The sequence below is a fragment of the Myodes glareolus genome, chromosome 4 (assembly GCF_982192425.1).
Source record: "Myodes glareolus chromosome 4, mMyoGla1.1, whole genome shotgun sequence".
Classification (NCBI taxonomy): Eukaryota; Metazoa; Chordata; class Mammalia; order Rodentia; family Cricetidae; genus Myodes; species Myodes glareolus.
In genome coordinates, this window is record NC_142029.1 from 14,432,050 (window position 1) to 14,457,801 (window position 25,752).

Sequence of the window (25,752 nt, forward strand, 5' to 3'; positions counted from 1 at the left end):
ATGTTCGCTGAGGGTCGTATTTGTCTTTTACTGTTTAGTGTAGGGCCTGCCAGGCTCCAGAAGATCCTGTGGGCTAAGAAATCTGTAGGAAGACAAACCTACCTTGACCTGAGCAGCTAGGCTTTCAATTCCAGTGATTCTGTCCATGTCTGGAGATCTTCAGTTTAGATGAAAGGCAGTTTATCCCAGTGGTCAGGGCTTGGCAGTTGAAGCGAACTGCGAATGGACAATGCTCTGTGCCCATTTGTCTTCTGTCTTCTTTGGAGGAAGTAAAGTGCTGCTGCTAGGAGCCAATTTGTCTCTTTTTGTTATGAAAAGTTCTTTAATAATTAAATATTTATATGCAGTATTTCCCAGATCCCTGAGCAGTTGAGGGCTGTTTTTCAGGCTGAACTCCCCTATCATAGAATCTGCCTGGAGAGCTGCGTCTGAGCTTGACTGTACTGGCTCTCAACTTAGCAGGTAAGATTTACACTTGTAAAAAGAAAGAAGAAAAAACTGCTTGCAACAGCAGAACTGACAATAGTAGAGAACAGCTTAATATATTTTAAATAAGGGTTGGATTACATATATAGTATTTTTTGTAAGAGACTTAAAAGTACATACCAACTTAAAACATGAGACTTATTGTTTTGTAGTCTGGAATGAGATATAATGAACAGACAATTATAACATTTAACAGTAAACATCGGTTTATTTAAGTTACATGTATGCACACACACACACACACATACACTAAACAAAAATTGTGCAAAGTGGAAGCTCTTAGTGGGCTCTACCAAAGGCATGCCACTGCGCAAAACATACACATAACAGAGTCAACACTGGAGAACTAGGTATGAAATACCTCAGTAAAGACGGTGGGACTTGGTCACCTGACCTGGCTGTCAGTTAAGATGGTGGTAAAGTCACCTGACCTCAGTCAAAATGACAGCAGTCACATGTTGGATGGAGAAGCCACTTTTTTTTTTTTTTTTTTGAACCACGGGAGATTTAAACATAATACCAAGAGAGACCTAGAGGGGTGATCTGCCCTGTTGCCTGTTGCCGAGTCGCTGCACCACAAGCCGCGGTGGAGAGCGAAGGCTGGAATTGAAAACAGCTGCCTTGCGGATCTGTCCAATCCTCGGGAGGACGGCAGGGACAGTTTGAGGAAAAGGAGAGCTGGCAGGACACTGGCAGAGCATTCATAGGCGGGTGGCTAAGAGTTTGAGGGTTTATACCATAGCTGAAAATGCGAAAACTCGCGAAAAACACCACAGGGCCTATAGAAGAGCATCCTCTCTCTACAGGCGGAATGTTAAAGCCTGACTGGCTCCCATCTGGGTAATTCGGAAGCCAGAGAGGCTAGAGGCTGCTGAGTGGTCTCTCATGGCAAGGACCACTTATGAGTGTTCAAAAAGAAAAGAAAAAAAGGAGAAAGAAAAATCCCTGGGTCCCCAAATCGAATGCACCGCAGTGTGTGCAGTGCTAGCACGGAAGGACCAACCTGGGGTTGTCCGGTCATGATTTCAGCTATGGAAAGCAACCAGAGATGAATGTTAGCCAAGGACTCAACCGTAGCCATGAAGGCTGTGGTTCGCGGCCAGAAGGGGAAAGCTCACTACTGAAGCTGCTGGTGTGCATAGAGGTCTGTGGTCAGGCAGATAGAATGCAGAGCTGTTGTAAAGAAACCTGGTTCCTGAGCCCAGGTGTTTTCAACTGGTCCACCCACGGGTGGGAGGGAACAGGGAGAGCCTGGCTGAGTCACAAGCACCAATGTAATGGTAATAATAAAATGTTGCGGTTCCCAGAGGGGCGCAGTGGCAGAAACCCTGCAGGTCCCTGAGTGGGCAGTCAGTGGGTGACAGGGAAGGAGGGGAGCAGCAGCAGAAGCTGCCTCAAGAGAGAAAGACTGAAAAGGAAGGGGCTCAGACTGGAAGCAGAAGGAAAATCTGCCTGCCTCAGTGGTGGAGGTGGGGGAAAATGAGTGGGCAGGTCTTATCTCTTAAAGGGGACACTAAGGAGCACCTTTTTTGCTTTGTTTTGTTTTTTTGGGAGACAGGGTTTCTTAGGAACTATGAAGCCTGTCCTGGAATTTGCTCTGTAGACCAGGCTGGCCTCAAACTCACAGAGCTCCACGTATTTCTGCATCCCAAATGGTGGGATTAAAGGCATGCAACACCACTGCCTGGCTTTTTTTCCTTAAGTGTGTAATGTATGTTTGTGTTGGTGTGCGGTGTTCGTGCATGTATGGGGTAATGCACTTGCATGTGGAGGCCAGAGGTTGAAATCAGGTATCTTTTTCTGTAGCTCTTCACTGATTTTTTTTTGGGGGGGAGGGCTTGCATGTGTGTGCATGTGCACATGGGCACATGTGATGGCATAAGTGCACATATATGTGGATGCACAAAGTTGACATCAGGAGACTTCAGTGATAACTGTCTCCACTGTCTTCTTTGAGGCAGGGTCTTTCAATTGACCCAGGATGCAGAAATTCCCATTCTAAAGCTGAGATACTTAGACAGAGAGCTTTGCCCCAGTCACTAACTGCAAAGCCATTCCCTTGAAATTCTCTTGGCATATTGATCTAGTCAAAAAGACACAAGCTCACAGATCACTGGCATAGTTCTGGGAAGGTGACTTGAAAGACAGAGAAAGGGTCTAGGACTTGGAACTGGAGGGCAAAGGCCTCCTCCCACTTCCGCTGTTTGTTAAGGAATGACCAGGAGGAACTCAGTCACTACTGGAGCATGGGTGTTCCCATTCATAAAGGCCTTCTCCTACTTCCGTTGTTGTTAATGAGTGACCAGTGACTCAATCAGTACTGGAGCATGGGTGTTCCCATTCATAAAATGTAGGCAGTCTGCATTGGAAACCAAACCACACCAACACTGGCTATGCAGAAGTCCTGGGGCACAAAACCAAACCAGCAGTGGCTAAGCAAAAGTCCTGGGGCACAAAACCAACCCTAAGGAACAGCTCTTTAATGTGGGTTTCCCCAAAGTTACCTGGACTAGAGTTTCTTCTTTTTAAGGATTTGTTTTTGCCAGGTACTGTGGCACATGCCTTTGATCCCAGTACTTGGGAAACAGATGGAATGCTGTGGGCTAGCCTGGCCCACTACACTGTGAGAGCATGTCTCCAACAACAAAATCCCAAGATTTCTTTACTTCTGTGTCTCTGTGCCTCATGGGTGCGGGTGCCCTCAGAGGCCAAAACTTGAGTTCCGAAGATTGGGAAATGCCCAAAGTGGGTGCTGGGAACTGAGCCTGCGTCTTAACTGCTGCTGAGTCATCGTCATCCCCTCAGTTGTGTGTCATACCCCACCCCACTTTTAGGTAGCTTCCCACTTTGTAGTCTAGGCTAGCCTCTAGTTTATTATGGTACTCAGTACTGGATTCAGACTGGCAGTAAACCTCCTGCCTCCACCTTCCAAGTGTTGGGATTACAGGAATAAACCACTATGCCTTGTTAACAATTATTTTTTTCCCTGAGACAGGGTTTCTTTGTGTAACTCTGGCTGTCCGGAAATTAGCTCTGTAGACCAGGCCAGCCTTGAACACACAGAGAACTGCCTGCCTCTGCACTCATCACCATGTCCAGCAGAATTCTTTAAATTTTTATTTTATTTGTGTGCATGTGTGAAGGTGCCATCAGAGGACAGATTCTCTGGAGCTGAAGTTACAGGTAGTTAAGACATATATGCATATACACAAACATGAAATAGAATCCTTTAAAAAAAAAAAACCAAGTTTTTATTTCTTTAAAAAAAAAAAAATTAGGTCGGGCAGTGGTGACCTCAGGTCCAGGCCTGCCAGAGTCACATAATGTGACTCTATCTCAAAGTTATTTTCCATGCCAGGCAGTGGTGGTGCACACCTTTAATCCCAGCACTCGGGAGGCAGAGGCAGGCAGATCTTTGTGAGTTAAAGGCCAACCTGATCTACAGAGCGAGTTCCAGGAAAGGCTCCAAAGCCAGAGAAACAAACAAACAAAAAAAGCTTTAAAGAAAGTAGCATTTCGGTGTCTCAAACACATACTTGCCTCAAATTCCAAATCCTGTCTGCCCTAGCCTCAAGTAGTTTGGAGATAGACATTGAAAAGGTTGAAATGAGGGATGGAGAGATGGCTTAGTGTTTAAGAGCGTTGACTGCTCTTACATTGGATTACAGGTTCAATTCACAGAACCCACAGAACAGCTCACCGCTAATTCCAGCTTCAGGGGATCTTATACCTTCACCCAGATATGTAGACAGGCAAAACACCAATGCACGTGAAATAAAAATTAAAAATCGTTATTGTTAAAAGAAAAAGTTGAAGTGGACTCTACTTCTGTGTCTTTCCAAATAAACAGTAAGGGGCAAGCAAGCAAACTTGCAGGTATAAGCAGGGCCCCAAACTTCATCTCAGCTGCCTTTCTGGGAAGGGAACTTGAAGACAGCAGCCTTGGGGCACCACCGCCATCTGGTGGCCACGGTGTAGCTATGGCGGCCATCATGCCTGGAGTGCTGACTGAAATCTGAGAAGACAAAGAGACCTGAGGGAGGATGACTGGACAGCTGGGAGCGCTTCCCAGGGTCACAGGAAGGGACTGTGTGTACTGTTCTAGAAGCCCTTGCTAGGCCAAGGGCTTTACATTCCCAGGAGTTCCTGCTTGCCCAAGGTCTTAGGGTTTTTACACAGAGCCAAGAAGGATCCCAGTACACCCATCTTGGCGTATCTGTCAGTTTCTACCTTAGCGTGGGCAGCCTTACCCTTGTGGCCGGGAGCTTGGCCTCTTACCTCCTCCTAGCTTCTCTACATCTGTTACTGTTTCCAGCCCTGACATTTCCTACAGCATTCCTCAAATTTATCTCTGCCATCCAGGCACCCAGCCAACTCGTGCCTCAGACCCCCCAAACCCCCACCCACCTCAGAGAGCAGCCCCTACAGCCCTCAAACATTTCCTTTGAAATATCAAATAGAAAAGTTAGAGTATAAAGACCTCATTTTACTTTTTAAAGATTTATTCTATGCCAGGCAGTGATGGTGAATGCTTTTAACACCAGCATGTGGGAGGCAGAGGCAGGCAGATCTCTGTGAGTTCGAGGCCAGCCTGGTCTACAGAGTGAGTTCCTGTCTCTGCTTCCCAAATGCTGGGATTAAAGACATTCATCACCACTGCGTGGCATGGAAAATTATTTTGAGATAGGGTCTCATTATGTGACTGGCAGGCCGGGAACTGAGGTCATGGGCCTATACCTAGAGCACAAGGAACAAAGGTGTACGCTCCTGCCAGTCTTCAGTGATAACAGGACTGTTTCAGCCACTCCCCTTGAGGAAATGTGGTTGCCTTAGTTTTAGTTAGGTAACCCCGGAACCCTATGGGCAATGAATCTTCCTTTGAGTATATTAGAAACTGGGTAGAGAACATGGGTTCAAGATCACTTTTATTTGCAGAGCCTGCAACAGTTGGTTAACAATGCTAGCTAAGCTGGTACAATCCAAAAAGCCATTCTCCTTACAGCATTCAACTAACAGAATCTCTACAAACCAGACCGGAGACCAATCGGGACATGTTTCAACATTGGGAAGAGGCTGCGCATTCCCTTGTTCTCCACATATTTCCAACAAGATTTGTTTTATAGCCAAATGTGACTCAAACCCTTAACAAAGCAACTAGCCGTCTTTAATATCATTGATTCCCTCCCCACCCCTAGAATAGAAAGCAGAGGTAAGAGGGGAGACTTTCCCTAAGAAAAACCTGGCTAGACCCCAGAGGAGCAAAGACGACCGGGAGACTGACACCTGAGAATGTTGATGAACAGGCACCAAACAGGCTGCACAGACTCCAAGCAGCCCAGCTCCTCAGAAGGGAGATGTTCCCTCAAGAGCCTCACTTCCACGGGGGTTAGATTAAGGGGGTAACTCGGGTGACTCATCATTCCCTGTCCCTCAAATCAAAACATGATAAACCCAGAACATTTTAATTCAAATTTACCACACTCCCTCCTGAGAAATTCTACAGTCACCTGTAGGCCATGACCCACTCCTTCCACCTAATGGCCTGGGCTTCTGGCCCCCCTCATCCTTGGGTGCCCACACAACACTGATTTGATACTCAACTCCTAAAATGACTTTTTTTTTTTTTAAAGGACATTCAGTGGGCATGGTCCTCCCTAGCTCTGTGGTCTCCATTCATCCCTTCCCACTCTCACCTTGGGGTACCTCCACTACAGAATTCCAGCACTGGCCTGGGGGTGGCCAGACAGAAGCTGCTTCAAGTGCTTTCTTGTGACTCCGATACCAGCCACTATCCTGGGGACCTGGGACAAGGAGAGTGGAGACAAAACTTTCCCAAGGAGATCACAAAGGACAGAGGTAGGCGTGGGAAGGTTAGCTTATGTCCTGTAGCCAAGCCTGGATCTGGTGCAGGCTCTTACCAGTATCTCAGTCCTTGACTTTGAGTAGCAGCAATCCCAGTCCACAGCGCCTCCTAGGGGTGACTGAGCTCCTAGCGCTGTCCACAACTCAACAGGTTTGCCTTTTCTTATCCCTGCCCCATTTTCTTTCTTTTTTTTTTTTTTAAATTAAAAGTAGAGGTAGTTCCTGGGATGATAAAACTCTACCTAATATGGCAGTATTTTGACTTAACGAAGCAGTAAAGTAAAAGTCTTGAGGAATAAAAAAAAAAAATAAAACAATTGATGAAGCTGAATAAATTAAAGTTATGGGTCATCCACGAGGACCTCTTCCAGCCTATCTTTGGTATTTGGCCAGCAGCACTTCTGTTTGCCACTTCTCTCCCCTCACGACAGGAGGCCAGGGTCCACCCAATAAGGCCCCAGTTACTTCTTCATGGGATGCTCTGTCAGAGCAGACTCCGGTCTGCGCTATGGCAGGTCCAGCTTTGGCAGACAGTCCTGACAAGGAAGGAGTCTTATAGGACGGAAGAGCGTAACAGTAGGATGCTCTGGTCTCCAACCTGGGAGTGTAGGAGATAGGTTTAAGACATAGAAGGTCCAGGTTGTTCTCCGCGTACCACAATAGCTGGCTCCTTTGCTTCCTGTTGGATGGCAAAGGGAAAGGGAAGGGGCAGGGAGAAGCTTAGGCCGCTACCGCCTGGCTTCAGAGCTTCTTCAGGCGACTGTACATCTCTCTTTTGCTCTTTTCCCCCGCCCAGGTCCGACTCTTGGTGCGGAACTTCTTGAGGTCTTCTTTAAAGTCTTCATGGTGCATGGGTCGGTAACTGGGGGGCTCACAGTGAGACTAGAGAACATGAGAAGAGGACAAGGTCAGGACGCCTCCTCACACAATCTGGCTTCCCCTTGCCTAGAGCTTCAAGACTGGGAGAAGCAAAGGCCAGTGAGTTCTACAGGAGCCTGAGGCTTAGTGGACGCTTATCTTGTGCCCAGAACCCAAGCAAGCAGAACTATGGATACATGCTCATTATAGACACCTCACCTGGCATTTCAGGAAGAACTCCTTGTATCCCCCCTTTAGGACATACAGCTCAGGGTAGTGGAGTTTGGGGTATTCATTGCCAAGCCTATCTTTTTCTCTCACATATCGACACCTAGTAAAAAGGAATGAAGGAGAAATTCAGGTCGCCTCTTTTTGTGAACGGGAACTGGAGACAACAGTCAGCAGGGAGTGGTCCAGGCACCCCTTCCTAAGAACACACTGCCGATACCACCTGTAGTTCTACTTCCTGGGAGAGAGTAATGGAACCTTTGCCTCACTAGTCCAACCCACACTGCCCAAACTTGCGTACAAGCTGCAGTTTTTGTGCCCTACAAAATATAAATAAGAAGCCAAGCGGTGATGGTGCACACCTTTAATCTCAGCATTTGGGAGGAAGAGACAGGTGGATCTATGTGTGTTCAAGGTCAGCCTGGTCAACAGAGTGAGTTCCAGGACAGGCTCCTAAGCTACATAGAGACCATGTCCTGAAAAAAAACAAAACAAACACGGGCTGGAGAGATGGCTCAGTGGTTAAGAGGGTGTTCTTCCAGAGGTCCTGAGTTCAATTCCCAGCAACCACATGGTGGCTCACAACCATCTGTAATGAGATCTGGTGCCCTCTTCTGGTGTGTGGGCATACATGGAGGCAGAATGTTGTATACATAAGAAATAAATCTTTAAAAAAACAAAACCAAAACCAAATAAATGTAGGTACCAATAGTTTGAATTTATCTACTTCTCTGTATTACTGAGGATTGAACCTAGAACCTTGTGCTTACCACTAAGACATGCATTTTCCAGCCCGTACTGTAACCTTTTTCTTTTATTGAGCCCCCATGCATACTCAGCATCACCACTGTACCGGTAATGAATGCTCCATTTTATTGTCTCAATGGTATCTGCTATATAGTAGGTATCTACTCTCGCTTGAACAAGGACCTCACAATACTAGACAAGTGCTCTTTATCACTCTCTTGAACAAGACCCCCAGCCTGTCAGCAAGCTAAGTTTCTTTGATACAGGGTCTCATGTAGCTCAGGTCGCCCGGGGACTTCAGGTGACATTTGTGTAAGAAACAAGTGCTTGATATTTAATGGTGTTACAGGAGATCAATAAGTAGAGCTAAACAGCGGGGGGAAATGGGCATCAAAGGGGACAAAGGTCAAACATGGCATTTGAGCTAACACTAGTATCAATGTGACTGGACTAGAAGTCTGAAAACATTTGTAACTCAAACTTCTAGGCTAAGTCCATAAACTATATTCAAGAAATCAGCTTAGAGCCGGGTGGTGGTGGCGCATGCCTTTAACCCCAGCACTAGGGAGACAGAGGCAGGCGGATCTCTGTGAGTTTGAGGCCTGGTCTACAAGAGCTAGTTCCAGGACAGGCACCAAAGCCACAGAAAAACCTTGTCTAGAAAATGAAACAAAAACTTTTGCTTGGGTGGTGTTGTTGATGGCCTTTTATTCCAGCACCTGGACTACAGAGCAAATTCCAGAACAGCCAGGATTTCAGAGAAACCCTGCCTAAAACAAAACAAAACAAAAAACAACTCAGCGGGATAAAGGTGCTTGACAAAGTGAGTTTGATGGCAGAAACCCACATGATAGAACACTCTCAAGTTGTCTTCTGAACTCTACATACACAATGTAAATAAACAGCAATAATTTTTTAAAAATGTTTATTTATTAAGTAAACAATGTTCTTTCTGTGTGTATGCCCGCAGGCCAGAAGAGGGCACCAGATCCCCTTACAGATGGTTGTGAGCCACCATGTGGTTGCTGGGAATTAACTCAGGACCTTGGGAAGAGCAGGCAATGCTCTTAACCTCTGAGCCATCTCTCCAGTCCAAAACAGCAATAATTTTAAAAGGCTGTGAAACAAATCACTGACTAGGAAACAGAATCAAGGGAAACTATGTTATACAGAGAATCGGCTCTCATAAAGCCAGGTTTATACGCTACGTGCAGACTAGACTACTAGGCTCCACAAAAACGTCATGAAGCTTCTGTCCCCAAGCCTTATTCATGTGGTACTCACATGCGAGGGCCTCTTTCAGAAGAAAACTCACAGTGGAACACGACGATGACACGCTTGCCATCGGTAGGCACGATAGGTTTCTTGAGCAAGAATTCCTCAACCTCTTCTTCCATGTGCAAGTTCACAGCACCCTTTGAAGACACCAGAAACTGCTGAATCACACTTGAAGTAGAGACTCTATGAGAGCAAGCACCTCAGACTAATTCACGACTCTGCAGGCCTCCTGGCACAGCTCTCAATGAGGCTTTCTCTGTAGGTCTATAAACTTCGCCCGTTCAGCAACAAATGTAAGAACTAGGAATAATCTCAAATTGTTATTTTTTTAAAGATTTATTTATTTATTATGTATACAACATTCCTTCCATGTATGCTTGCATGCCAGAAGAGGGCACCATATCTCACTATAGATGGCTGTGAGCCATCATGTGGTTGGTGGGAATTGAACTCAGGATCTCTGGAAGAGCAGTCAGTGTTCTTAACCTCTGAGCCATCTCTCCCGCCCCCTCAAATTGTTATTTTTAAAGTGCCAGGCCACCACATTTAAACACTGCTTTATAGGGTATTAAAGTGTTGTGACCAGCTCCTTTCTTTTCAGAACTATGTGTTCCAACATGACCTCCCACCAGGTAGGCACCTTGATTATAGAACAGAGGCCCGGTACAAACATTAAGGCAGGCATGTTGCCAGACTGGCTTCTTCTATTAAGGAGCTCTGGAGTGGTCAAACATTTATATGGAACCCTTTGTGGCCCCACTGCACAGCTTGTCCTGTAACAGGAAAGCATGTGACAAGGGAGAGCACTGCAACTCAGTGGTAGAGGAACTAACGGGAACATTCATTCAGTTCAATTCAGTTCACACCTACTGGCTTGTTCTAAATTCTCACCATCAGCTAAGAGGTGTCAATACCCCACCTCTAAGACCCCCAAGAAAGCAAGTCTCAAGAATCCAAACCTTGATGTGACCTCCTTCATATTCATATGGGTATCGGCAGTCAATAATAACAAACTCTTTAATGAGATTGGCAAACTTGCCATTCAAAACAGATGCCATCTATGAAGAGAAAGAACGGTGGGGTGTCAATGTCAGCAGTCAGGTAACAATATTCCAACTTCCTAAGTGCAGCAGGTTCCACAAGTCTGACTTACAATTTCTGGAGAAATATATTTCAAATCTTGATGCTTCCCAGAGACCGTATGGAAGAGATAACCCTTTAAAAAAGGAAACAGAAGAGATTTAGGGGAATGCTGTTCACTCTGCTGGCCCACAGGTAGGAAGCAGCTCAGGAACAAACATAGGTGAATGGCATATGCTAATTACCCTTCTATGCATTTAACTAACACCTGGATATATAATAGTTGTTTGTTTAAGGAGGCAAGTTCTCATTATGTAGACCAGCCTGCTCCAAACTCATTGAGATGAGCCTGCCCTGGAATTAAGGGAATGAGCCACCATGTTCAGCTTTGAGGCAGTATAGGCCAGGCTGGCTGTCTTGGACCTAGTCACCCTGAGGTTAGATTTGAACACAGGTGATTTCCTTTTTCCCTCATTTTTAATCAGGAACACACAGTGGCTAGAGTATGAAGACTTAAAAACGCAGCGAGGAGAAGCAGATATAGTCGCTGAGGTACGTAATAACAGCCTTTGGAAGGAAGAGGCAGGAGGATCATAAAGGTTACCTCCAGCCTGAGTGGGGTGAGACTAGGGAATAGGCATGGTACTATTTACTGTAACCCTAGTCATGGGAGCCCAAGATGACTTTCGAGACCCAACCTTGGAAGCAAGACAGTTTGGTCATCTGATGGGCACCTGGTTGCCTAGCACAGGGTTAGGCAATGAGAACGGAAAGACAGCCTTGGTCCAGCCTTAGAAAGATGAACATGGCCGTGCTACTCAGAGGACAACTGGCCAACTACACAAGACAAACTGCCGACAGTCTCAACTCAAGTTGAATATTACACAGGGTTTTACTTGTTTTTCTCTTCAAATTCCCTGTTTTGTTTGTTTGTTTCTTGAGACAGGGTATCTAAATAGTTCCACCATCCTGGAATTCACTATGTAGATTAGGCTGGCCTTGATTACTATTTTTATAGTCAGAAGCCCAGTTCCCAGAAGGTGGGTAGCCACACAGGAAACCACTAAGCTAGCAACAGTCTCAAAGACCAACATGTACCTCATCATCATTAGAACCTCAACTTGTTCCTCATCTTTTACTTTTTAAACTGTTGCTTTGGAGGCCTCCCAGGAGCCATCTTGAGGAAGGAGAAAAGCTAAGTAGGGTTCTAGCTACCCCACCACCACACCAGCACAACCCTAACTAGATAATGCTTCTTGCTATTACCTTGGAGAAATCCCCTATAAGGTCTCTTGGGTCACTGTCCAAAATGTTCTCAATGGTTCCTTTGGGTGAAGATGTCAGGGATAAAGACTGGTGTAGAAGCTGTAACAAACCAAAGGTAGAAGTTGACACCAAGGTTTTGACTAGAACTCCTAAAAATATCTACCTTGGCCACGGCAAGAGGAGACTGGAAAATGGATGACTACACTAAGGGTAAGATATTGTGATGCGACTGAAACAGAAGGAAAAAGATAGGCCCTATTATTTATTAAATAGTTGAATTTTGGAGGGCTGGAGAGATTGCTCAGTGGTTAAGAGCAATGCCTGCTCTTCCAAAGGTCCTGAGTTCAATTCCCAGCAACCACATGATGGCTCACAACCATCTGTAATGAGGTTTGGTACCCTCTTCTGGCGTGCAGATACACATGCAGGCAGAATAATACTATATACATAATAAATAAATACTTTTTATAAAAAAGTTGAATTTTTCTGAAAACCCCCTCTATCCTTTTTACCGTGTATCTTTGGCTGGCCTGGAACTCTGGGGCTTGCTAATAGAGACCAGGTTAACATCAAACTCAGAGATCCATAAGGATTACAGGTATGCCCCACATATCTAGCAACTTTGCTTTTATTGTTCATAAAGAACTATTAAGCTGATAATATCAAGCTGAGGCAAGGCAATCCTAGAAATAGGAGGATTGCTACAAGCTTGAGCCCAGTCAGGGCTACATTTGCCTGAAAACAAAAAAACAAAACAAAACAAAACAACCCAAAAACACCAAACCCAACACCAAAACAGATCATTGTCATGTATCTCACAAAATGAAATGTAATTACTTTATCTCAGCAGAGTCCACCAACTTCTGATAAGGTTGTTTTGTGAGAAAACAAACTCAAGAAGTTGTAAAGATCACTTAGATTGCTCTAAATAAATAGCCTTCTGTGCTCTAGGCTGTCCTCTTGCAGCCTGGCACAGCTCCAAACAGGGACAAAAGGAACCTCTGTGTAAGCAGGCCCGAGAACTAGTAATCTGAAGCAACCTGAACATTTATATCCAAGGAGGGATATTTGGAATTTGAATCAACCATTTTCACCCCTTCTTCCAAGGACAGAGTATAAATCTGTCAAAGGCATGATGAGGCCAGAGAGGTGGCCCAGAGGGTGAAAGTACTTGTATATTATATGCCTGCTAGCAATCCTGGGAACCCATGTGTTCTGATCTCCCCACAAGTCGTGGTATTCACAGGTCTTGCACCAAAATAGTATTATTTTAAAAAAAGAAGAGGGTGGGGGCTGGAGACAAGGCTCAGAGATTAAGAGCACTGGCTGCTCTTCCAGAGGTCCTGAGTTCAATTCCCAGCAAACACATGCTGACTCACAACCATCTGTAATAAGATCTGGTGCCCTCCTCTGGCATGTGGGCATACAGAGGCAGAATGTTGTATACATAATAAATAAATTTAAAAATAAAAAAGGAGGATGGAGGTAGGTGAGCACCTTAAGATTTTTTCCCAAGCCTAGCCTGTCAGGTTAGAGCTGAGAGTCAGCTCCAGACAGCTGTCTTTGATGGTAACCTCCCCCTTCACTTAAAAGATCACTGTACCCTTATAGAACACAGTACTTTCTCTAAACCCTATTTCCCACTAAAAGAAACCACATATCAGGCATTGGTGCCTTTAACCCCAGCACTCGGGGAGGCAGAGGCCTACAGAATGAGTTCCAGGACAGCCAGGGCTACAGAGAAACCCTGTCTCCAAAAAAACCCCAAAACCCAAACCAAACAAAAATATGGGCATAGTAGGGAGTCCAGCACTAGGGAGACAGGAATCAAAAATTCAAGGTTCCCCTCAACAAAAGAGCTGGGCAATGGTGGTACACGCCTTTAATCCCAGCATTCAGGAAGCAAAGGCAGGTGTATGTTGCTTGGTAGACAAGGCCAGCCTGGTCTACCCAGGGAGTTTCAGGATAGGCCCCAAAGCTACAGAGAAACCTTGCCTCGAAAAACCACCAACAACAAACAAAACAGATGGCACAGCAAGTTAAGGATTCTTTGCTGCTGAGTTCTATGCCTGGGACCTACATGGTAGGAAGGGAAATAAATGTCTCCAAGTAATAGTCTGACCTCCACATGTTCACTGTGGCTATATGTCCCTACCCCCAAACACCCAAACAAACCAACCCTCCACCCCTGTAATAGAGAGATGGTTTAACAGTTAAGAACACTTGTAGAATTTAGTTTCCAGCATCCACATGGCAGATCACAACCATGAGTAATTCCAGGCATGCACACTAAACAATCATACACATAAAATAAATCATTAAAAACAGCCAAACCCACAGAATAACAAAAGAATGAACTTCCACAAATCCAGATACCCTATCACCACTAAAATACTATGGCGGTTTAAAATGAGCTGTTCCCATACTTGGAGCATTAATATGCGGTCCATATTGATGACACTGCTTTGGGAGGCTCAGGAGAAGTGATACTGCTAGGGGATTTGTGTCACTGGGTTTCGTTCTTTTTTTTTTATTGGTTGTTCGAGACAGGGTTTCTTTGTGTAGTCCTGGCTGTCCTGGAACTCAGAGATCTGCCTGCCTCTGCTTTAGAGCATTAGGATTAAAAGCATGTGCCATCACCTCCATAAATTGCCTTTGTTATGGTGTTTTTTCACAGCAATGGAAAAGTGAGTAATATAAACACCTAAAATGAACAGCTAGCTATACATTACCAAATACTCCTCAGAAATATAGAACAAATGCAACTCATACACTGCTATTGAATACACCATTCTGGAAAACTATTTGGCAGTATATGCCAAATCGAACCATGCTCTGGCCCACGACCCAGCAATTTTAAACCTCTGAAAAATCTAGGGACAAGACTATGGGCCAGTGCTTGCTTTGGCAGCACATATACTAAAATTGGAATGATACAGAGAAGATTAGCATGGTCTCTGCGCAAGGATGACACGCAAATTCGTAAAGCGTTCCATATTAGAAAATGTTAAAAATTAAAAAAAAAAAAGACTATGGGCCAGTGGGAACCCCTAGATTTGTGACAACTGACAAGTCCTTTAACAATTAAGACAGACAAAAAGATATAGCACAGGGGCTGGAGATAGATGGCTCAGGGGTTAAGAACACTGGCTGTTCTTCCAGAGGAATGTTCAATTTCCAGCATCCACATGGTGGCTCACAACCATCTATAATGAGATCTGATGCCCTCTTCTGGCATGCAGGCAGAACACTCAATAAATGTTTATTATTTATATAAATAATTTTTATATAATATTTAACTATAATTAAATATATTTAATTATTTGATAATTAAATAATTATAAATTATTAAATATATTTAATTATTTAAATATATAATATAATTATAATTTATTAATTATTTAATATTTAAATAAATCTTAAAAAAAAAAGATACAGCACAGATAATGAATGAGAGACTGATAAAAGTCAGGTATGGTAGTGCATACCTGTAATCCCAGCACCAGGACGAAGACAGGAAGGTCACTTCATGGTCCAGGCTAGCCTGAACATAGAGCAAGACCCTGCCTCAAAAGCCAAAGCAAAAGAAAAACCTAATAGAAACAAATAACACAACCCCTAAATAAAGCAACCCAGAACAGAAGAAAAAAAAAAAAAGAGCTGGATCTCAGCATCAGAAACATTCTAGGCTAGGTGGTAGTACATCCCTTCAATCCCAGCAACAGAGGCAGAAGCAAGTGGATCTGCGCTCAAGGATAGTCTGGTCTATAGTTCCAGGACAGTTAGGAATATACACAGAAACTCTGTACCCTGTCTTAGAAAAATAGGGTAAGGCTTGGCAAGGATTGGACCACCAAGTAGAAACGTTTAGAACCGAAAGACAGTTATCACTCTAACCTCTTGGGTTGGCTCTAAAATATCTGCTTTGACAGGACTGGACACACTCTTCCTCCGCTTCGTGCTTCTTCGAGGAGACTCTTCATGAGATCGTTCTGTTCTCTTCAACAGGGACCGAGTGCTGGAGCTGCTGCCGGAGCTGCTGCTGGAGCTGCACGGGGCAGGGGAGGCAAACAGCCTGCACCGATTGCCCTTAGGGTAGGAGACAGATCCACTGTGATTAAAATTTGACCACTAGAATGACAATCAGTCTAAAACCTAGGCCCTAAATCCTATGTTATTCCAGTCAACATAGTTAAGGACTACTTTGTTCAGTGGCTCAACTATTCAAAACTCCACATACCGGAATAACTTACAAGGTTTGTAGGTCTTCTCATGACAAGGGGAGCTGTCCAGAGGCTTGCCATGCATGAAGGGGTCTCTTCATCATTCTAGAGGAAGAGAAAAACTGCTTTTAAACAGACCCAGCAGAGGAAATGAGAAGAAAATGACCCAGCCAGATTAGCATTAATCTAAATGCTCTGTATTTAACTTTCCTAAAGAGTGCCAACATATCTGAATAAATTTTGTTTTGTGATTGGAGACAGAGCCTAGAGAACAGGCTGGTCTAACTTGTAGTTTATGGCAATCTTGTTCAGCATCCTGTATGTTGAGATTATAGGCACGCACCACCAGGGAAAGCTAGTACAAAAGAGCTTAAATCTTGCTATATCTTAGTTACAGAAGTATCTCAAGGGCTGGAGAGACGGCTCAGCAGCTGTTTGATCTTCCAGAGGACCGGGGTTCAATTCCCAGCATCTATGCGGCAGCTCACAACTGTCTAATTCTAGTTTCAGAGGATCTGACACACTCTGACATACACGCAAGCACAATACCAATGCACATACTATAAAAATACAAATAAATTTAAAGATATGTGTGTAATTACGAAATAATAAACTTTTTAAAAGTATCTCAACATATTCTTTTCCCTACTCCTTAAAGCCCAGAAGGACCTGACCAGTATCATGTGACCTTCCACTCTGCAACAGCATTTAGTCAAACAGGGAAGTCTCAATAATCTCATCAAATAACTAAACAATCAGCCAGCTGAGACCCCAGGAACTGTTTTTATGTAGGAGGCTTCTCCAGTGGTGTCTAGAATGTAGGCATAACCATATACCCACAGATGATACCTTTAGATTCTCTCCATCCAGAAGATCTATGAAGCCATCATCCTCATCAGACAAAGTGGCTTTCACAGGTGACTGGGATGTAAAAAGAGAACTGAAATTTCCTGATTCACTGCTATCACCTTCATTTGAAGAGAGCTGAAGACAAAACAGAAGATATGCAAATGCAACATGTGTGAACCTGGTATCCTCAGGTCAGAGGAAAGCACTGGTTCCCTGGCTTCTGAGACAGAGTTCCTCATGTAGCTGTAACTGTTCTGGAATTCACTCTGTAGACCAGACCCCGAATTCAGAGATCAACCTGCTTCTGGGATTAGTCATGAACTAGCACTGCTTGGCTCATGAGCTTATATGCACTACCATGTATGTATAACCTGTGATAGTATATAATCAGAAGGAAACAAAGGAAACCTGTTAACCCCCCAAATGTTTCATTCTTAGCACCCACCTCAGACGGCTTACAGTTTCGTGGCATTGTAGCTCCATGTGATCCTAAGCCTGTGGCCTCCTCAGGCATCTGTACTCATATGCACCCCCCCACAGTTAAAAATAAAAACAATTTTAGACAGGCAGCGGTGGTACACCTAGCAACTAGGAGGCAGGGGCAAGCAGATGTCAGAGTTAAAGGCCAGCCTGGTCTACAGAGTGAGTTCCGGGACAGTCAGGACTACAGAGAAACCCTCTTTCAAAAACCAAAAAAGAAGATTTAAAGGAAAACATACCTGCCCAATTTTAAATTGAGTGATTATGATTTTGTCCTAGACATTACACCAATTCTTTACAGCTATAACCCCATTTAAATCCAGTGCACACTGTCACTTTAGTTAATCCCTGTGTTCCTCGAGACTAAGTGCTTCTAGCCCCCGAAGCTGGAACTACCTGTACCAACATACCCTAAGAATCCACTGCCTTGTGTTTATTAAAAGGAAACTCATGTTTAAGGTTACCAGATCATACACCTCACTTATTTGACACCCAAACCTGGAAACCAGTTGGCTGTGTTGGCAAACACTTGTAATCCTAGAGACAGGAGCATTCCGAGTTCAAGAAGTTTTGAACTACATAGAAAATTTGAAGCTAGCCTGGGGTTTTTAAGAGATTCTGTCTCAAAAATGCAAACAAGAATCCCAATTCTATAAACAAAAAGCCAAACCAGTAAAATTAACACCGGCTTTTTAAAAGTCTGCAGCCCCTATAACTGTTAGTGCCTTTAATGATCAAGCAATCACAGAAAATCTTGGCATTCTGATTCCCAAGCATCCAAACATTTTCTATTTCAGTATATTCGCAAACTGTCACGAACGAGAACCACAGTAAACTCTAGTCTACTGTTTACATGTCCTCTGACAAATAAATCAACTTCTCTAATGAAACTTTCTAATCTGCCAGATGAGGTAACTCCAGACTCCAGATAATTCACAGGCCTCAGCCTTCCAAATGGTGGGTTTACAGACATGAGTCACAACTAAATACTAAACTTCCTTAAAAAAAAAACAAAGAAAACCTAAATTTATTCATTAAATCTTTTTAAAAACAATCTTTGCTTTTTTTTAAAAGAAAAAAAATTTGAAACAGAATTTCATGCAGCCCAGGCTGGCCTTGAAATCATGACAGAGCTGGAAAAAAAAAATCTTAAATTTCTGATCCTCCTCCCTTTACCTCTAAGTGTTTAGGTTACAGTCATTCACCATACATTCAGCATTAATAAATTTCATGCTGGTACAACACACACGAATGCATGCACGCACAGATGACTGCAGTGTTGTAAGTTCTATTCCCATGATGAATTCCCTATATGAAAGTCAGAACACATACCATACGAGCTGGGGCTGAGTTCTGCCTGTATGTGAAGAGATCTTTATTCTCCTCATGTACATGAACATTGAAGCAGCCACGAGATGCAGGTCTTACAGGCTTTTTAAATTCAAATGCTTCCTGCAAAACAATAATTGATATATTTTCTACTGTCCATAAAAAACAGCTTTAAGGCTGGTGGGATGGTTAGGCAGGTAAATACAGTTAAACATACATGGTACACAAACACAAAGTAAAACACCCATAAACACAAAAATGCATGCATCCAATCTAAAAACAGCAACTGCTAGTAGCAGTTTTTACATTACTAAATACTTTCTGAACATAAACTTGTCTAACCATCGAATACAACCTGACTGTTCCTATTTTACAAGTAGGAAAATAGGCCTCCTCCCTCCCACCCCCAGTTAGGGTTTTTCAGTCCTGGCTGTCCTGGAACTTTCTGTAGACCAGGCTAGCCTCAAAATGGAACCTAGGTCTTCCAGGTTAAATGAAGTACTTAGATCTTGAAGGACACCTCCAGAAAGTTCTTTAGCCTATGTTATTATTTCTGTCTAGAACAAAGCTTCCAGGAAGGCAGCCTTCAGAAGTCAAGTTTGGATCAAGACCCAGATTATACAATTGTGGTCTGGTGGCACTAGAGGTCGACAGACTGTTCCAAGCACACAAGGGAAACCATGTCCATAGACTGTCTCATGGCACAAACAGAATCTGCGTTCCTACAGACAACTGGTTTTATATTAAACCTAGAAATATTAAGGGTGATAAACTCTGGCATTTTAGCAGGGAATGGGAAACAATAAACATACAGAGTGAACGGCTGCTTTAGACACGCCACCCTACAAAGTTTAGGGGGAAAGTCAGGCTTCTAGATGAACCGCATCATCCTCAAAGCCACGATTTCAGATATTCTGAGACTCACAGAACTCGCATGGCTTTAGATTTTGGCTCAACATTCTAGTGTTTATATACTTGGCAGTCATTCACAGAAAATAAAGTCTAAGGAAAACATGCTGCTACGTAAGCCCAGTGTGGCACATGTCTTCCAAACACAATGCAGATTCTTCACAAGCTTACAAGATACCTAAGGGTTGGTGCCAAAAAAGGAAAAATCTCGAGTAAACACTTCTAGAAAAAACTATTCATGGATGTAATTACACCTCACAAAAGCTACTTACTAAAATCCAGCCACATTTACCTGCCAGGTACCATTCTAAATTCTCGACATATATCTTATTTAATTTCTAGAACAGCCCATAAAGAGACTAACAGAAGCTCCCGCAGCACAAAGCTAGGTAGAAGCAAGATCCACATTCAGAATTCTCTGCAAAGGCTCGGTGTGGCTTTCCATAACTTAGTCATCAGGCAGCGGCCTAGCCGCTTGGCTTGTAAGCCACTGGCACTGGGAGGCTTCCTTCCCAACCTGGGTTACCATGTGGATACTATACTCACATTTTCCTTATTTTCATCCTGGTCGATGAGCTGAAAGATGTCATGGTCTAGAGAATCAGAATGGCTCCTCTTCAGCGCTGGGCTACAACCCAAGAGTTTCTGCTACCAAAGGAAAAAAAGCAATTGAATTCAGTATGGAAAATTCAGTTTTCCTTTTTATTTTTTTGAGATAGCACCCCAGGCTGACCTTGAATTTGAGATAACCCTCCTGCCTCAGTCTCCCCAAGTGCTAGGATTACAGGTTTGACCCATTACACCCAGCCAAAACCTCACTTTTTTTTGAGACAGGGTTTCTCTATGTAACAGCTCTGGCTGTCCTGGAGCTTGCTCCGTAGACTAAGCTGGCATCAAACTCACAGAAATCTGCCTGTCTCCATCTCCCAAGTGCTGGGGGTCACCACCATCTGGCTCAAAACCTCCATTCTTAAAGAAATGAAGTAGGGGTTGGGAGAGCTAGCGTCCCACATACTACAGCACATAATCAGTAAAAGTGACCTTACGCCTAATCATATAAGGCTTATAGCCCTCTTGGCAGGTATATTATAGTGCCAAACCTAGTACCAGTTGCGTAATAGGAAGCTTTCCTGGTTTGATAAACTGAGACTGAGGACAAAGTCCACAAGAGGCAGTCACTGTTGAAGCTGTTCTAGGTAATGCCTTATTGTTCAGTCTTAGCATTTACTGCAATGCAGAAAAGCAATGTTCATTTCATAAATGTAGGTGATGCTGACATTTGGAGGCTGTTTACAGGTATTACCTCAAAATGACAATGGAACTTACAGGTAAGGAATGTATTCTCCTCAGGGAAATTTCAAGGCTGTAATGAGATCAAAAGGTAAATGTGAGAAGAGGTATGTATATCAGCAGATTCACACTGCTTAACCTATAGTTTGGGGAGTCAGTGGGCAAGTCAGATTCTCATTGTAGCAGATATACAAGAATGTCTAAGGCATCTCCAGTCTCAGGAGCAACCTCAAACACCAGGTATCGAGACTGAAAAAACCTGGTATCTCTTAAAATACATTCATTTAAGGCTTTATTGCCAAAAGGTGGAGCAAGGGAAATCACAGCTAAAATAAAGGAGGGAAAATCCTGGAAACTGCGGACACAAAACAATGTATTCATTCTCAGCAGTGTTTCTGGGATCCAAGCATCTCACTGGGAACAGCCAACTGCAGAGCTCTAGCCCCCTGCATGAAATAGTCACCCAAAGACTAGCAAGTCTGACAACAAATGATGGCACACAAGTTTAATCCCAGCACCCAGGAGGCAGAAGCAGGCATATCTGAGTTCCAGACTAGTCAGGGTTACATAACGAGATCCTGTATCAAGAACCAGTAAACAAGTTTCTTTCCCCTTTTTGGTGAATCCAGGGCCTCACAAGCCACACAAGCACTCGATCACTGAGCTCTTCATTTTCTTTTTTTAAAAATAATTTATTTTTATTTTATATGCATTGTTGTTTTGCCTGCATGTGTGTCTGTGTGAGGATGTCAGATACCCCGGGTTACAGCTGTGAGCTGCCATGTGGGTGCTGGGAATTGACCTCAGGTCTTCCGGAAGAGCCAGTGCTCTTAACCACTAAGCCATCTCACCAGCCCCTTCACTTTTTATTGAGACAGGGCCTTGAATCTCTGACCCTTCTGCCTTAACTTCGCAAGCAGCTGAGACTACAGCCTGTGCCAGTAGGCCTGATTAAGGAAAACTTTTCTTCTAAGCATAAAAGTTAAAAGCAAGGAATACATACTTTTCTTTACTGTCCAAGGGCCCAGGAGAATCTAGACAGAAACCTTTGAGAAATAAGAACAAAATTCTTAGGAAATAATACACATTCTGTTTTTAAGTAACATTTTCTAAGTATTCCAGATTCTCTTCTATTTGCAAATACCAATAAGAGAAACAAGATTCAAGAGCCAATTGATATCAAGATTGCTTTTCAGATAGGAGTGACCCATATCCTTTTGTGGAATTTTTTTTATTTTTTCAAATCGTATGACTAATTTATGGGTATGAAAAATATAACCATCTAGGTATGAGTTCCAAGAGACCAGTCTTCTGTACAGAGCGAGATCGTGTCTTAAAGAGAGGACAGGCGCATCAGAGAAATACAAATCAAAACAACCCTGAGATTCCATCTTATACCTGTAAGAATGGCCAAGATCAATAACACTAATGACAACTTATGCTGGAGAGGTTGTGGGGAAAAGGGAACACTTCTGCATTGCTGGTGGGAATGCAAGCTGGTACAACCCCTTTGGATGTCAGTGTGGCGATTTCTCAGAAAATTAGGAAACAACCTTCCTCAAGACCCAGTAATACCACTTTTGGGTATATATCCAAAGGATGCTCAATCGTGCCACAAGGACATGTGCTCAACTATGTTCACAGCAGCTTTGTTTGTCATAGCCAGAACCTGAAAGCAACCTAAATGCCCCTCGACCAAAGAATGGATAAGGAAAATAATGTACATGTACACAATTGAGTACTACACAGCAGAAAAAAAAATAACGACACCTCGAATTTTGCAGAAAAATGGATGGAGCTAGAAAACATTGAGAGGTAACCCAGACTCAGAAAGACAATTATTACATGTACTCACTCACAGGTGGTTTTTAAACATAAAGCAAAGAAAGCCAGCCTACAAACCACGATCCCTGAGAACTTAGGCAACAATGTGGACCCTAAGAGAGACATACATGAATCTAATCTACATGGGAAGTAGAAAAAGACAAGATCTCCTGAGTAAATTGGGAGCATTGGGGACCTTGGGGGAGGACTGAAGGGAGAAGAGGGGCAGGGAGGGGAACAGAGAAAACTGTAGAGCTCAACAAAAATCAATTAAAAAAAAAAGAGCACACAGAGGAAGCTGGGTAAAACGGTAAGATTAGCAGTAGCTTGTGGAAGCAGAGGCAATTAAAAAAAAAAAAAAGAGTGGCTGGGGTTGGTGGCGCATGCCTTTAATCTTTAATCTCAGTGAGTTCGAGGCCAGCCTGGTCAACAAAGGGAGTTCCAGGACAGCAAGGACTACACAAAGAAACCTTGTCTCAAAAAACCAAAAAAGTGGTAGAAAGACAATTCGGACGAGCGCAGCTATTCTTGCAGAGGACCAGTTAAGTCCCAGCAACCACGTGGCTTCTAATGCCTTTAACTCCAGTTCCAGAAAATCTGACCTCCCCTTCTGGCCTCCAAGGAAATCTATGCACATGGCATGTAACATGAGTCACGCAGGCAAAATACCCACACATATAAAATAAAAATAAAGTTATTTTTAAAAAGAAGAGACTCGGGCTGGAGAGATGGCTCAGTGGTTAAGAGCAATGCCTGCTCTTACAAAGGTCCAGAGTTCAATTCCCAGCAACCACATGGTGGCTCACAACCATCTGTAGTGAGGTCTGGTGCCCTCTTCTGGCCTGCAGGCATACACGCAGACAGAATATTGTACATATAATAAAATAAATAAGAAAAGAGACTCAACATTTATTTTATCTTCATAAACTGCTGAGCTCAGGGGCTCCCTTCGTACCAAACAGCATGTCACGCCATGCCATGATTTCTACACATAGTGTTACCAGTTAAGTTCCTAGGAAAAAGGCATGATTCAGGAAGTTCCCAATAGTACTCCCCACATGGCTGGCTCAAAGGTGAATGGCAAAGATCGAACAAATACCTGGATCCGGCTGGGGCACAGTGGCCCACACCTTTAACTATAGCACAGTGTAATGGAAAAATTAAAAATGCTGCAGGATCCTTGAGTTTGAGGCCAATGTGATCTACATATTAAGACCCTGTCTCAAAATAAATAAATTTTGAAAAATAAGGAACTGAAGAACTGGTTTGATGGTTAATGGCACTTGGTGCTCCTGTAGAGGGACAAATTCAGTTCACAGACGGCTCACAGTGGCCTGTTAACTTTCCAGTTTCAGGGGTCCTAAATGTCTTCTGATCTTGGCAGGCACCTACATATATACGTGCACAAACTCATAAATAATACTACCTGAATCTGTCGATTCAGAGGAGCCCATTCTCTGTAGACTGCTGTTGTTTCTCACCTCCATTGGCTTCTCACACTCACTGAAACCAAAAGAAATACCTCCACATGAGCAATTCCAAGGACATAATTAAAAAGCAGCCAGGCTGCCGAACTATTATTCTGAGACAAAACCAAGGCCACTCCACACTCACACTTGGCCACCCAGAACCCAGTTGGCATTTGAACAAAGAAAGGAGTGGATCTGGCCTTGGGCCACATTGTAGGCCATGCCTGTGGCAAACGCTGGGTTATTTCCTTAAAGGAGAACCTTAGTTTGAGGTACTATGCTGGGAGTAAGGGCAAAGGTGAGGACAGGAACCCCAGCTCTTCAGGGGCTGGAAAAATGTTTAGAAAAGGAGAGTCCGACGACTGAAAGAAAAATAACCTCACTAAAAATAGAGGAATCTGTTTTTGCTGTTGGTGGTGGTGTAGCACACGAATATTTCCAACACAGAAAAATTAAGTAGAAAAAGCTAGGTATGAGAAGGTAGACGGGGAGCTGTAAGAAACGTGCCGGCCAAGTGCCTGCATAGATTTTGCAGAAATGCAAGAAAAGAAAATGCCATGTCCCTTTGTTGAGAAGGAACAAAGCTTACAGGAAACTCAGATCAGGCGCGGCTGTTCAGCATCAAGAGTACAAGTGAGGGCCTAGGAGGGCCCATTTCCCCCCGTGGGGGTAGATTCCAAAGAGTTCCCTGGAACAGAGACAGAGTACAGAGAAATCTGAAGGGGGTGAGCCCAGCAGTCTCCCTCGCTCCCCGGTCTGGCTCGGGCTGAGGATAGCCCTGGACTATCCGAACGGCCTCTCCCGCCCAACATTCTGCCCGGGGGGGAGGGTGCACATGGCGGGCCCTGGCCAGGCCATCCCGAATCCGAGCATCAGGACCAGCTGGATAAACCCTGCGTCCTGCTAGATCACCCCAAGGGTCGACCAAAGGCTAGCGGCCTGGGGCATCGCTCGCCGGTTTCTCACCTGCCCAGCCCTTCCAGCTGGTCCATGGTGACCGTCAGGTTGGTGACAGGGGACAGTCCGCCAGCAGCCGACGCGCCAAACAGCGCCTTCCCCATGGGCTGCGGAGCAGGAGTGGGGCTGCAGGAGAAGAGCAGGCGGCGGCGGTGGGGGGGCTCCGGGCCCAGTTCCATGGCGCCGCCGGGCCTGCTCGGACTCCCGCTCCGTCTTCCTCCGCCTCCGCTGCGCCGGGCCCCGCCCCGCTGGCACCGGCTTCAGCCGCGTGCCACGCCGCCAGCGCCCGCGGGTCAAACACAAACACGACCCCGCGGTTCCGAGACGCGACCGCCACGGGCAGCGGCGCGGACTGGCGAGCGTCGGGGACTCGGCAGGCGCCGGCCACAGGCACCGGTGCTTCCCTCTTGGCCCCGCGAGGCCCGCGCCTGCAACCTCAAGATTAAATCCAAACAAACTCCGCGGGCCGAGAGTCTCGAGGCGACCGCCCGGAGTAACTAGTCTCACTTTTTCTCTCCCTCCTTGCTCCGTCCCCCGAAGAGCAGAGAAGAGACCCTCACCACCGTCACCACCAAAGTGGCCTTAGCGTTAATTGCTGCACAACTAGGAACGCCGCC

The 25,752-nt window shown here is 44.4% G+C and overlaps 1 protein-coding gene and 1 non-coding gene across 3 annotated transcripts; one reads left to right on the top strand and one right to left on the bottom strand.

The window, feature by feature from the left end:
- Positions 1 to 5,394: 5,394 nt before the first annotated feature.
- Cdc25a (cell division cycle 25A) lies at positions 5,395 to 25,752 on the bottom strand. Of its 2 annotated transcripts, none has more exons than XM_048423567.3 (15): positions 25,145 to 25,752; positions 24,136 to 24,212; positions 21,889 to 21,931; positions 20,922 to 20,958; positions 20,142 to 20,240; positions 18,690 to 18,809; positions 16,878 to 17,012; positions 16,059 to 16,133; positions 15,703 to 15,894; positions 11,806 to 11,904; positions 10,613 to 10,675; positions 10,419 to 10,517; positions 9,466 to 9,596; positions 7,426 to 7,537; positions 5,395 to 7,230 (listed from the first exon to the last, which is right to left on the bottom strand). In XM_048423567.3, exons 1-15 carry the CDS (start codon positions 25,312 to 25,314, stop codon positions 7,090 to 7,092), a joined length of 1,593 nt encoding a protein of 530 aa, XP_048279524.3. In that variant the 5' UTR covers positions 25,315 to 25,752; the 3' UTR covers positions 5,395 to 7,089. The 2 variants fall into 2 exon arrangements, with proteins under 2 accessions (XP_048279524.3, XP_048279523.3); XM_048423566.3 differs by having other exon boundaries at positions 20,142 to 20,243.
- On the top strand, positions 14,701 to 14,807 carry LOC125393793 (U6 spliceosomal RNA). Its single transcript, XR_007229951.1, has one exon. It is a non-coding gene; the product is annotated as a U6 spliceosomal RNA (small nuclear RNA).